The sequence below is a fragment of the Solanum stenotomum genome, chromosome 6 (genome assembly GCF_019186545.1).
Source record: "Solanum stenotomum isolate F172 chromosome 6, ASM1918654v1, whole genome shotgun sequence".
NCBI lineage: Eukaryota > Viridiplantae > Streptophyta > Magnoliopsida > Solanales > Solanaceae > Solanum > Solanum stenotomum.
In genome coordinates this window covers 46,194,443-46,208,387 of record NC_064287.1, presented here as the reverse complement: position 1 = coordinate 46,208,387, position 13,945 = coordinate 46,194,443, and the positions used below count along the sequence as shown (strand labels likewise).

General features: G+C 31.3%; 2 protein-coding genes across 2 annotated transcripts; one reads left to right on the top strand and one right to left on the bottom strand.

Moving 5' to 3' along the window:
- Window positions 1-5,300: 5,300 nt before the first annotated feature.
- LOC125869170 (protein PLASTID REDOX INSENSITIVE 2, chloroplastic-like) lies at window positions 5,301-9,952 on the top strand. The gene is made up of 3 exons (XM_049549731.1): window positions 5,301-5,527; window positions 6,235-6,333; window positions 9,754-9,952. The coding sequence occupies exons 1-3, from the start codon at window positions 5,333-5,335 to the stop codon at window positions 9,946-9,948; spliced, it is 489 nt and encodes a 162-aa protein (XP_049405688.1). The 5' UTR covers window positions 5,301-5,332; the 3' UTR covers window positions 9,949-9,952.
- Window positions 9,953-10,079: 127 nt separating this feature from the next.
- LOC125869169 (uncharacterized) lies at window positions 10,080-11,170 on the bottom strand. The gene is made up of 3 exons (XM_049549730.1): window positions 10,766-11,170; window positions 10,541-10,665; window positions 10,080-10,422 (listed from the first exon to the last, which is right to left on the bottom strand). Exons 1-3 carry the CDS (start codon window positions 11,028-11,030, stop codon window positions 10,309-10,311), a joined length of 504 nt encoding a protein of 167 aa, XP_049405687.1. The 5' UTR covers window positions 11,031-11,170; the 3' UTR covers window positions 10,080-10,308.
- Between the last annotated feature and the right edge of the window lie 2,775 nt (window positions 11,171-13,945).

Sequence of the window (13,945 nt, the reverse complement as noted above, 5' to 3'; positions counted from 1 at the left end):
AAACAGTGATATGTGATTTGTTAGCTAAGTGATTTTAGTCTTTTAGAACCAAAAACAAATGTTGATATGTGAGATCAAAAGTACACATTTTCCCTTTCATTTCTTGTTTATGGGTGCTTTGGTATGGAGATAATTGTTTTTAGTAAAATATTTTTTAATTTTTTTTAATGTTCGATTAGTTAAAAAAATGGATTTTTTTCCTAAGAAAACAAGTTTCTTAAAATTCAGAAAAATGACTTTAATAATAAAAGTAGGGTAAACAAGTTTCACAAGTAGCATTACACATTGATCTCACCATCTGACATGCCTCATCTTCATTCCTACCTTCGTAGGCCTCACCCTAGCTCGCTTCACATAGTATTTGTCTAGATTAATACAAATGCTTTTAGAATAATATTTTCTTAGTTACAAATAAGTAAGAAACTCACTTATTTTCCTGAAAAACACTTTCTCTTCGTACCAAACACACCCTTAATATACGTTTAACATACATCGTTTATTGCAAAATAAAGAGTCACAAAGGACATGAAGAACTCCGATCCATCAACAACCGATATATTTCGTATTCGGAACTGTGATTTATAGCTAACACAAAAACAAACTTTATCGTTACTCCAAAACTCCGTTTCAAATTCTTTTGTTTTTCTTAGGAAAAAGTATAAAAATAAAAATAAGATCATGTGGTTCCAATAGGATGACATGAAAAAGGATATATATACTTTACTTCTTTGCCCATATGATGGACCCTCAAAAGTAGGCTTTCCAACTAAGAAATTTGATCTTTGGATACCAAAATGTCTCATATGCATGAATAAAGAAGACTTGGTGAAAGTGAAGATTTATATATATATATATATATACACAATAAGTAGCTGTCTCAAGGGAGCGTCTTGCGCATATTGTGTTGCACTTTGGTCATAGAGATAATGCTTTGGTTGGACCTCCCACAATTTTCTAAAGAGTGGAGACAAAAGCACTCCCTTCTTCAATCATACAATTTCCTATCATATTACCTATACCATTTTTATTCTTTTTGAGATATCTCACTTAGATATAAAGCTCTAGAAAATGACACATCACTAGACACATTTTTTTTTGGTTGTGTATATATATAGTTGGTGATGATGAAGAAGAACAAAAAGCGATTCATGATTTTTTGTTGTGATCGTATAAATTATTATTAGAGTTAATGATTAAAAACATATCTGAATAATCACATTTTGCAAGTTTTACACCTAAATTATCAATTGTTTTCTTGTCATAACTGAGCTAGAGCATCATTTATGTATTACAAAACACAACTAGTTGAATAGATGATGATTTCAAGTAGAAAGATGGAACAACGATTGATAATTGACCTAGTCAGCTTAAGGTGTGTTTTAATACATATATAGATGATGATGGTTCATGAAGGAAAAAAGAACAATTAATAGTTAAAGTGAGAAACTATTAACTCTTATCGTTATATCTAATTTGTAATAAGTATATATAGATAAGTACATGTGTGTATACAAACATAAATTCAAGTAGAGGACAATGAATGTAATTATGCCTAGCTTTTACACTTCTTGTACCATATTGGTTCATGATGGTGGATGAAATTTACATAAAATTGTGAAAGAAAAAAGTAAGGAGGCTTTAGCTTTTAAGCAAAGGTATATGGATATTACTACAAGGTATTATTTTTTATGTGAAAGGCTAAAGTTTAAAGTCAATAGTTGATAATAAGTAGTGATGTTTAGCCGAAAGCACGTTCTCTTGGGGGCCAAAAGGAAAAAATTTCAATGTATCAAATAGAATTAATTAAAATGTATGAAGATTTTCAAAATGTTGACTAATTGTGGTTACCTATTGAAGTTGATATTTGATTAGGTGTTGTTTTTTTTCTACTTTAAGTACACTTTCCCTTTCTGAATAAATTACAACTCCATAAATTAACCACACCAAAGGTGAAAGAAATAATCATTACATTCATCTCCAATACATTAATAACTCGGTGTCTGCTATTTGTATTAGAGACTCAACTAATTTGGATTTGCATCACGTAAGGTCCATTTGAGGGGAAACACTCCCTGGTAGAACTTTAAACATTATTAGAGCTCAAATTCAAAATTTCTAATTAAAAATGAAAAGATCGTATTCATCTCATCACAATTCACGTTCTAATACATTATAAATCACATTCATAAGCAAACCTACTAAAGGACTTCAACTACAATCAAACCAAACAAAATTCCATCGGAATGATCTATTGTCTAACTAGTCAACAAGTCAATTTTTATCATTATTTTCCCCTCCAATTTTGTTTTAATGAAGAAAAAAATACGGTATTAAATATTGTCATTAGAGGAGAATGTCCAAAGTGGATAATAATAAGTACCATAAATTAAACAATTAATCTATATGCTAGCCACATCAAGATTCCACCTTAAGATATGCATGCAAACAAAAACACATAGGTTTAATTAGTTACATATGAACGTGCTTAATGTTATAATATTACATGTTCATTGTCGAAGTATATAAAAAATTAGCAACAAGCTAAGTTAAGTTTATCTGATTAGCAAACAACATATCCTTTTGAAATTAGTAATTAAGTACCCCACGAGTGATTAATTTATTACAATTGGAAACTTCTGAGAATAAACCCTTGGATCACTACTTTTTTGGGATGACAAAAGGACTAGCAATTGGCATCTTTGCTTTGTTTGCATATTGAAAATTTGAAATGGTTGACAAAACTTTTTTCTATTTATTGTCCTTTATTGTTTGGTAGTGTTTGGCTGCTTATAATTGGAGCATATACAACTTTAGTCTTTAGTGAGCTAGATTGCATATTTATGCACTTCCTTTATAGTGAAAATAATTACACATTGACATGACTCTGAATTCTCCGAATTCTAATGCGAGTATTGAATATCGAATAGAAAATTATTTTCTTGGATATATATACGAGATACATATGATCAGATTAGGTATAATTTGTTTAAGATACATTTGTATTCATGTGTAATTCGCATATATCTAAGATACATCAACTGTCTTGTTTGCCTCTCTATCAGTATTTCAGAATGTATCTGAGTTGCAAATTTTATGTGTATGTGTATGTGTATTTAGTATCAATTTCATGTATCTGTGTATCCAAAATCAATTTCATCTAGTGTATTTGATGACAATTTCATGTATGTGGCATCAAATATTTTGTATATTCGTGCTTTTTATACATGTATCTGATATCAAGGGAGAGAGAGGGGGGAAGAGGGAGAGAGCGAGCGAGAGAAAGGGGAGGAGAATGAAACTATGTAATTATCACAAAAATATAGTGAGATTTAATCTATATGAATATGATAGGAATATTTGTCTAATTAGATAGTTTTTTCAAAAATAAAATGAAAAATCCCAGGCGAGCAATTTGGCAAGGCCAGAGCTATCTTTGGGCTAAAGCCCATGGCAAACTGGTAGTTCATACATTGGGACCATTTGCACTGTTGTCCCTAATTTTGTGTTATGTCTTTAATTTTTAGCGTTCAGGATAATTTTTTTTTTAAAAGTCATAAGTTTATATTTTTACATCATAATATTTCACAAGTTATACCTCGCATCCTTATAAAAAACTTATGTATCACTAGGCATAAATTCAATTTCTAAGATTAAACATTAAAACAGCTCATTCAAAGAATAAAAATGAAAAATCAACCTATTTAAAGGACAAACCGTGCAATTACTTCGTACCATAGCTTCGAGGTCGAAAATTGAAATTGTAACATTTTAAAACTGAGATTAAAAGAGATCATATCTAACCTAGGTTTTTTTTTTTAATCAAAACTAACTTAGGTTACTTTCTACATTCCTAAATACAAACTATCAAGATCCCAAGTGAGAAATTAGCCCAAAGATAAAGTTTGGGCCAAGATAGCGCTGATATACAAGACTTTTACATTTGCTGGCTATTTTGTAAATTAGATTACCGAAGACTTACACGGGTATCTCTTTTTTTGGCCCATCATTTTGATTTTGTCTCCTTAGGAAATTATCTTTCTGAAATATCAGACTCGGATCTAATATTTATTTATACACCATTCACCCTTACATAAACAACTTTAATTTGTCATCAAAATTTACCTCAACTTACAAAGTTTCAAATTACTATATGATTTAACGTTTTCTTACAAGTCTTTTTAGGTATGGGAGATAGTGACATACATGTATAAGATGTATATTTTTTTGGTATCTCATAAATACAAGTGACATACAATGACATACAAGTTGGTTGTTGGAGTAGTTTGTGGTGATGATTGGTTGTACAATGTGTATGTAGTGATTATTTGCAGTGTGTGTGAAATATATGTAAGTTATATGCGTGACACTTTAGTTGAGTGAACCAATAGCGAAAGTGTGTGTTGTATGTATGTAAAGTGCATGTAAATTGAGAGAAATGACCCAAAGAGAAAAGTGACGAGCGAGACAAGAGAGAGGTGAGTGAGAGAGTCAGATACATGCGATTGGATACAATATATTTAAAACTAATTACATCTTATTTTGATCCTATGTATTCAAGAAACATCATGCATGTATCTAAACACACCAGATACACATATTCAAAATCTAAAATTAGGTAAAAATCGTAATATAGGAAATAAACGTAAATTTAAGTAATTAGCTTCTAAACTAATGAGATTTCTATAAGTTACATTATCAGTGTGATTTTGGGTAAAGACTTAAAGTCATTCTTGAGTTTTTACATAGAGTACTAATAGTCCCTCATGTTTATAGTATTGGTGCACTTTTAGTCCTCTATCAAATTTTTTCTTGTTTTTTAACATTCATTTTATCCACAATTTTATGATAAAAATGTTAATTCGTCTTTTTATATATTTAGTTGAAATAATAACTTCATGCAGAGAAGCTGAGAAAAAGAACACTTTGTTCTGTAAACTCTGAAATATTATTGTAGCTAAACTAAGAACACCTTAACATATGACGTTGCAAGAAAAGAAAAATATGTACCATTGCACGTGAAATTAACGTGATTAGCTTCTCAATTTTAGCCGCAATGATATTTTTACTAAACAAAATAAGGTATTCTTCTTCTCACCTTTTCTCACATAAAGTTATTATTTTTTCTACATATATAAAAACACGATTAAACATTTCATACAAAAATTTGAGAAAAAATCAAAAAATCAAAAATTCATCAATATTACAAACAAGAGGGACTATCAGTGCTTTAGCGAAAACTCAAGGAAAAAACTATTTTGGGCTTTTTCTCCGTTTCAATACATGGGATTATATTTGCTTCAAATTTTGTTATTACAAAAAAATCTCAACAACAATGGCGCTTTACCTTCCAACTTTCACCATTGCAGCTGCTTCAATCTTGAATCATTCAATCCAACACAAACCCAAAACCTCTCTTCAGCTTCACTTCTCAAAACCCATCTCAAGAAATCACTTGTCAGTTCCTCACAGCTCAACACAGACTCAGAAATACGTCTATCCTGACCCAATCCCTGAATTTGCTGTTGCTGTAACTCATTCCTCTTTTCTATAACTGAAATTTTAACACTTTAATTAGAAGAATAGTAATAACTACTCACTGCTGTAACTTAATTTGCGAATTATTTGATTTAATTGCAAATCCCTAATTTGTTATACCAGTAAAGGAATGAAATGAGCCTGAGTACAGTAGAGTGAATGTAAAAGATTCATACAGAGGAACCTACCTTGTTTTGGAATTGTGCCTATAGTTTCCTTGAGTCGAGAGTCTAATAGAAACAACCTCTGTATCACTATGGTACTATGTGTGTACACTCTATCTAGCCTCTCCAGACCCCACTTTGTACGACTAGTTGTATGGTAAGAATGACATATGGCTTTGGACTATTTTATCTTGAGTCAATGGCCTATTGGAAACAGTTTCTCTGAGGTTGAGGTAATGCCGTATACTGACCTCCTCAAACTTCACTTTGTGGGACTAGACTGAGTATGTTGTTGTTGTTGTATGGTAGAATGACATGGGGTTAAATAGAGTAACTAGCTTGAAATTGAGTATTTTTTTTTCGTTGTTGTTTAAGTTTATTAATTGATAGAATTGGGAATCCATGTTTGCCTTTAAAAGATAAGTTCTTTATAAGTATTGGAATGCATTAACTATTCTTATAGTCTGAAATAACTAGTTTGGTATTGTGACATAGTTTATTGTCTCATATTGATTAATTTATTTGTGAAATGTAGGAGACTAAGAAGTTCAGGGCGGAGCTCTTGAAGAAACTGTCCAAGGAAAAGGAGATTCTTGGAGATGAACTTGATGATGTTGTTAGTGTTTGTGCTGAGGTAAGGCTTTCTAATGACAGCTTTCCATGTTAGAAAGAATCCCTTTTTCTATAAGGTAGTAACAAAATGGGAACTGGATACCTCATGAATTGTTTGATCAAATGTCTAAGTGAAACATATAGCTAGATTTATTAGGATAGTATTAATCATAAGGGGTACAACAACAACAACAATCCACTGTAGTCTCACAAATTAGGGTCTGGGGAGGGTACGGTAAAGCGTAAGCGAACCTTACCCCTACCTCAGAGGTGGTGATGTTGTTTCCGATAGACCTCTGGCTTAAGAGAAACAGTCCAAAGCAGTCAAGAAAGAGAATAGACATAGGTGAAAGCATAACAAAGCATTCTGAACAGTAACTATTAATCATAAGGGATATTCAACTAAATTACTCTTTTTCTCATCTTCCAATGAGTAACTAATGACTAATCTGCCGCTTCAGATTTGTCCTCTCCTATAAAGAAATCAAAAAAACAATTTTTTCCTAAAATCTTGTCAACCTCTGATCAAAAAGATATTCCTTATGTTTCATTTCTTTAAAAAGTTTAGTAATGAACATAATGGCCTTATTGTTCCAATGGAGAGAAGAATCTGTGATTTCCAAATGAACAATTTCAACAAAATCTCTGAATTTCTTATTCAAATATGTTCAACTCTATGTATTCCTCTATCCGCTAAGTACATTGAATGTACAAAACTGGAGTAGTAGGGATGGAATTGGAGAAAAGTGAATACCTACTAGGTTTTTTTTTTTTTTTTTGTCATAAAAAAAAAAAATTTGATCAATTTTTTTAAAGCTAAAGTGATAGATAAAAAGAACCGGAGGGAGTAGTAGATGTAGAACATTAGGCATGTGTTTAGAACTATCATTGAATATGTAAAGATGCATTTTTAGTCCTTGCTTTAAATACCAACATTTGAATTAATAGACTTATCTACGAAGAGATTGCAATGTTGCGAGGTACACATGTTTTATCGACTAATATGTAAATTCTAGGTCGATTAAATAGCACAATTGAATTTCGTAGTGTTTTTAAAGTGTACTGGTTTTCAAACAAGAGAATTCCAAGAAATTTGGACAGGATTGCATATATAAGATTTAATATGTAACTGTTGCTTATGGTAGAGAAGAGTTATGGGGTTGTTATATCTCAGACAAGATATCCATTTCGTCCCTATTGTTCTTGACAGTTTCATGTAGGATGAAGAGAAAAGCATAAGAAACTGATGTAAAAGGATCCGATTTCATTAAACATGGCAAAACTAAAGATTTATTTGTAGCAAGATGCAATAAACTGGAAGTGAGTGCTTGGCAGATATGTCGTAGTTTTACTATATTTTGAACATACAACCATGGATCGATTACTTTGAAGGGGTGGAATCGGAGCTTATAGCATTGAAAAGAACAATTTTATCAGTTTTGATTCGAATATTAGTAGATAAGCGCTCTCAAGCTGGCTGAACAGGTGCAATAAGTTCTACTTGCTACATACTTGAAATTAAATCGGGCTTGAGCATTAGGGAGTTCATCCAGTTAAGTCTATCAGTATCATAAAGTTGTCTTCCAATTGATGCTACAGCACTGACGTGTTTTTGTGGAGTTTTTGAAGATAAAAAACAGAATTCATGTACTTGCTGTAAATGGTCCTCATTTGATATAAAGTTTGGTTTGGTTAATGCTATGTGGAGAGCACAAGAGGAATGTACTACAAGGTCAAAAGTAAACTTATCAATGGTTGCTAGTATTAACTGGCTAATTTAAACGCATCTAGTGGTCTATAAGGACAGATTTTACTACAACAACATAGCCAAAGGGTAGAGCGTGTGCAGACCTTACACCTAACTTGTGGAGGCAGAGCAACTGTTTCCAAAAGACCCTTAGCTCAAGTAACGCATAGTAAAGCTATAAGGACAGATAGCTTAGATGCAACTTTGCCGAGTTTACATTACATAACATGCAAAAGTTCTTGTAGCTTTTTCCTTTTATAAGAAGTTGTGAACTCTTTTGCTAACCTATAACATTAAAAGAGTATTTGGTTAAGAAACTTATTTTCTCTTTTGCTAACCTAAGGATGAGGATGACTTTTACTCCAACAAATATGATTAGGTGTGAGTGTGACTAACTTAGTTTGAATTTCTTTTCCTTCATCATTTATTTGGTTTGTCAAGACTTAGATGTTTCATTTAATGAAAGCATGTAGTATGTTGGACTGTTGGTAATTGGACCTATTAAAGAAATAGTACCAATAGAGAATTGGGCAATGAATATGAGAAAGGGGAAGCCCGGTGCATTAAACTCTCGCTAATGCACATGAGAATGAAAGAAAATTCAATATTGTCAACATAATTTGACTTTTTTGTAGTAGTTTGGCTTGTAAGTAGTAGATTGATATGCTAACCACCTCTCTCAATATTGAATGCTCTAATTAAAATGTGCTGACTTTGATTAGATCTGGAGATAATCAAAACCAATCACAGTCAGCACCTTTTTGGCACTTTGGGGTACGGTATTTATTATGCATTTTCAAGAATTTGGTATTCAATATCGTATTCGGTGTTCATAGATTTTTTTTTTTGAAATATTGGATACCATACTGAAAAACTTGCTTCCGTAACAATTGATGTATACCATATTATTGTATAGATAATAAAAATTCAATTAATCTGAATATAAATTATTAAAAGGCCTAAATCCCTTAAGACCAAAAGTATCTTGCTTTTACCACTACATATAAACTACTGAATACCGAACCATGCTGAATCACTTAGACTAGGAAAGTTGTGTAAAAAATTGAAAGCTGCTGGTTTTACTTGCTTTCTTAAGTTGGGGAAGGAAACGGCTTTTAGTTAGATTGAGTTCATAAGTTCCCGAACACAGTTTCAATTTGTTTGTCTGACTTTCTTTTTTCGTCTGTTTAAAAAAGAATGTCTCTTTCACTTTTTGACAACTTCTTAATTCCAACTGACATGTTTAAGATCACAAAGATTAAAGGACGTTCTAGGTATCTTTAGTTTAAAATCACAAGATTCAAAAGTCTTTGTTCACTTTCTTTAAGTTCGGTGCAAAATCAAAATAAGAGAAACAAATTGAAACAAGGTGACTAAAACACTAGCACTACCACCCATTATGATCTTTGATATAATTGTATATAATATCATGTTTATTGGTACGTATAATCTGACTTGTTTCTGACCTGGAAATGGTACAATGATTGTCATTTGAAAGTAGTATCTGGTACTCCTACTTGTCATACAATTGAAACATAGATAAACAGTTAATATCAAGCTGTACTTGGTCTTTTGTGCCACCAATGCTGGCATTTTCTAGAATAAACTAACACTTATTATATGATGCTTTTTTACTTTCATGAGTACTTAAAATATATAGTTGGTTTGTTATTCACTAGCTGTTACTTGAATCAGATTTTTAATGAATTCTTGCACAAAGAATATGGAGGACCTGGGACACTACTTGTGGAGCCTTTTACTGATATGATGGTAGCTCTCAAAGAGAGGAAACTTTCAGGAGCGGCATCGGCTGCACGAGCATCACTATTATGGGCTCAAAATTATGTTGATCAAGATTGGGAGACTTGGAACTCAAAACACCTAAGCTAACGAATAAGGAATCATGGTTTATCTTCAAAGTTATCCCGTAACTGTGTTGGTGAAAGATAACAGGTATCTGGTGGAATAGTCGAGGTGCACAACTATCGTTTGCAAAAAAAAAAAAAAAAGCAATGCAAGAATTCAGGAGAATATGTATTTTCCATTATAGGATGTTCTTTCTATCAAGGTAGAGTTAGTAGTAGTTCCATTTCTCTTCTATACAAAAGCATTATTGCTCAACATCCCTCATGAACTTAGACAATTGGATGAACAAGACATTAGAACCACCAACTTCTGTGAGTTCCTTGTGCATATCTTCCATGATTTTAGAAGTCCTCCGTTGTCCGGTGATCGAGTTGGCACCATTCATTAGCTATTGGACTCAGAGATACTCTGTAAACTCGGACGCCATGATTTGGACCTTGAAGCAGCAGCTAAGTTTGTTGTTCCAGGTCTTTGCCTGTTTCCTTCATGTCTTATAGCCTGCAAATGATCAACTCTATCTAATTAGTAAACTTGATAGTCACTTTCATGTTCTCAACTATTGAATTCTTAAGAATATGTACAATTTACAAGTGATTAGTTCAAAAGTATTAATTACCTTGTTCTTATCTGATTCAGAGTTTCGAGCTTCAAGTTCACAGCTTGACCTTTGATTTTCTTGTAACTCTGGCTGATTCTTCTTCATCTTTGCATGTTTCTTAGCTCTCAACACCTTCATCACCTCTGTAATCAAGAATAAAGAATTAGCCTTTTGAGTACCAATTTTGTATTTGATCAAAGAATCACATCACATCACACACACATAAATATATATGTATATTACCTTGTGTTGTGACAAGTCTATAAGCTCTGCCAAGGACTAAAGTATCCGTTGGCCGGAGAAGCTTAACGCGTGTGAAACGAACAGTTTTATCATCGGAATTGTCATCGGAGGAGGAGATTGGAAGAGGGATTATGAGAGAAACATAGTGACCAGGGTTCATTTTCATAACTTCACTAGCTGTCATAGGCCAATACATCCTGTCTATCTTACCACTTGGATGTTGTATTACTAGTGCAGCTGCATCAACAGCCTGGCAATTCCCCATTTGGTTGTTTTTTCTAATTCACTTTGTGAATGATGTTTGATTTCTTATCTTAGAAGAGGAGAAGAAGAAGAAGATGGATAAGAAGGAAGAAGGAAGGAAAGAAGGTTATGAAATAGACAAGAGTCTCTTTCCAAGCAGTGCCCACTTTCTTTGTGTGTTTGTGTGTGTGGTAAAATAGGTCTCTCTCAAGCTAGCCTAGCCATACCCTCCCTTCCTCAACTAACTTATATAGTAGTTATATGTATGCCACCCAAAAGGATAAAATTTTAAATTAAAAAGATTATATAAGTAGTATACAAAAAAAAAAGTGATTAAGCAAGCTCACTTTTTGATGTTCTAAGTGGTCCAACAAAGTGTGTTCAGAATTAGAGGTTTCAGGTTCGAATTTCAGTAATGACAAAAAAATATTAAGGGTTTGGCAATTGATATGACGGTTTCTATAACAGTCATCCTCTATAATAGCATTTCACCGTAACAAATCAAATTTATCTGTGAAATTAATCTTTCATGTTACCATGTTATGTTATATATTTTCTATCACAATTTCCCCACAATATATAAAATAATCATGACAAATGGTACTACGTAGACTCTTTTAAGTCTTACCTCTTCCAAATCCTAACAGTCCACTCAAACTTTTGTCAGGTGATCAGTTTACAGTACCTTTATAAAAATCTCAAATTGCACATTATAATAAACTTTAAAAATTAACAAAAATATAATAAGATGACGTCATCAACCGGCAGAGTCCTAGAATGCAGGTGAGCTTGCCACGTGGTTCAACGCCGAGGTGCCGGGATCTTGGACGGCCATGTCCGCCGGTGTCGACGGAGTCAACAAAGGACAAAAAAAAATTCCATCATCAAACAAATAAAACAAGATAATCAATTTATACGACTCACTTTTTTTTTAGTCAGTATTAAAAAAAAATTGAGGTATAAGTTTATAGTCAAACTTATTTTATGTCTTAAGTTTCAAAAGTTAATTTTTTTTTTCTTAAAATTTGATGTTAAGTTAAACTGTATCATATAAATTAAAACGTAGAAAGTAATACTACCTTAACATGAAATAATAATGATATTTACAGGTCAATGCCTAGATATGAATGAAAAATAATTGAGAAAAACAAATCAAGGCGTGTACCTGAGATTTATTGTCGCCCCCATCTAACGAATACTCCTACTTACCCTATTTTTGAAAAATATCATTTGTCCACGTATTTTTTTAATTGTTATTGTGAAATATTACTATAATATAAAATAATGATTTCACTAAAAAAACAATTGGATAACGAAATATTGTTATAAAACGGTATAATGATATATGTTTTCCAATAAAATTATCCTTAATAGTGATTTTATTTGTCCAAAGAAAATTATAGCTTCGAAATTTCAATTTCGATTTAAATTATACGTGTATGATGTCACATTCTTTCATATTCATCCAACTAAGTCAAATTTTGGTTGTAGATTACTAGTGGGAATTATTGTTTTCAATTGATGCCCTCAACAAATTTATTTTCTCATTGCCTTGAAAATATCTTATGATTAATTTTTTTAGAAAAAAATTCGAGTCGAATTTTTAAAATAGTCACTCAATTAATATTTATGAAAGTTATTTTTTTTTCAAAGAAAACTACAATTAAAAAAAAAAATGACTTTATAGTAGTTGAACGAGCAATCATCTAAAAAATCAACGCTATAATCCTTTAATATTTTCTCTTGATATATCACCCGAACCTAATAAATATATATATATATATATATATATTATGGAATGAATGTCTTCTACCCATGCCTAATACATTTGCTGGAAGAACTTAAAAAATGATATATTTATTTGTCTTAAAAGCTAGACAAATCAAATGTGATTTTTTTTGTTCTTTCTACACATGAAGAAATTAATTACAAAATAGACAGAATCAAAGTAGAATAATGAGGAGCATATAATTGAGAAAATTCTATATTAGAAAGGAGGTTTTCTCACATAATTAATAAAAAAAAATGGAAATACCAACTAGTGATATTATGATTATATTATTTGTGAATTATACTCTCCTTCTATTTATATTTATTTGTCCATTTTAAATTTTATACATCTTTTAAAAAGTAACATTTCTATGAATATTTTATCATAAATCGAGACGAAAGATACGACCTCTAAATACTTGAATAAAAAAGTCACATACACATTTTCGATTAAAGTAAAATTCTATAGTTATTCTTTTTTCACTATGATTCTAGCAAAATGTATGTAATCACTTTATTTCGATTCGAACATTTTATTTTATTTCTGCCGTCTTTCCATAAATTTCATTATCATAATTCATAATAATCTCTCGAAAAGTGTCGCTATTTATATGATTATTACTATCTGTAAAATGGATTAATATTAATGTGTCAATTAATCAATTATTGAAACATTATCATCAGACATAGACAAATTAATGTTTGGTAAAGTGGGCACGTATATTCGTGTGGTTGATGCTTAAACTCAATTAAACTTCAAGGTTTGAGGCCAAATTATTGTAAATAATAAAGTGAAACTCATAATTAAAGTATACACCACCATCTTTATACCTAGATTTTAAAACATATTAAGAAATATTTATATATATATTGAAAGTTCAGTGTGATTCTTTGATGAACTCAAAAGTGGTTTCCACCACCATAAAGGGGGGAAAAAAGTTAATTTCTTGGTGAAGATGCTCTAATTAATTAGGTACCTATGAGGCAGTATTAAGAAGTTGATTAAAGTCACCTATAGGATTATGATAATTAAGTACTCTTTTATCTTTAACTAGAAATTTTAAGTTTGAGTTCTGAATAAGAAATTGTTTTTGTTATAGAGTATTTTTTTTCAATTACAATATTTTTTTATGTGAATCTAAAAATATATAGTCAAATCTCAATATG

What these genes read in the sequence shown, in the direction of transcription:
- LOC125869169 (XM_049549730.1), bottom strand. Translation starts at nt 11,030, where the DNA reads ATGGGGAATTGCCAGGCTGTTGATGCAGCTGCACTAGTAATACAACAT. An exon ending in TAGACTTGTCACAACACAAG is followed by an intron (nt 10,666 to 10,765) that starts GTAATATACATA and finishes TCTTGATTACAG; the next exon opens with AGGTGATGAAGGTGTTGAGA. An exon ending in CTGAATCAGATAAGAACAAG is followed by an intron (nt 10,423 to 10,540) that starts GTAATTAATACT and finishes GATCATTTGCAG; the next exon opens with GCTATAAGACATGAAGGAAA.
- LOC125869170 (XM_049549731.1), top strand. Translation starts at nt 5,333, where the DNA reads ATGGCGCTTTACCTTCCAACTTTCACCATTGCAGCTGCTTCAATCTTG. An exon ending in TCCCTGAATTTGCTGTTGCT is followed by an intron (nt 5,528 to 6,234) that starts GTAACTCATTCC and finishes TGTGAAATGTAG; the next exon opens with GAGACTAAGAAGTTCAGGGC. An exon ending in TTGTTAGTGTTTGTGCTGAG is followed by an intron (nt 6,334 to 9,753) that starts GTAAGGCTTTCT and finishes TACTTGAATCAG; the next exon opens with ATTTTTAATGAATTCTTGCA.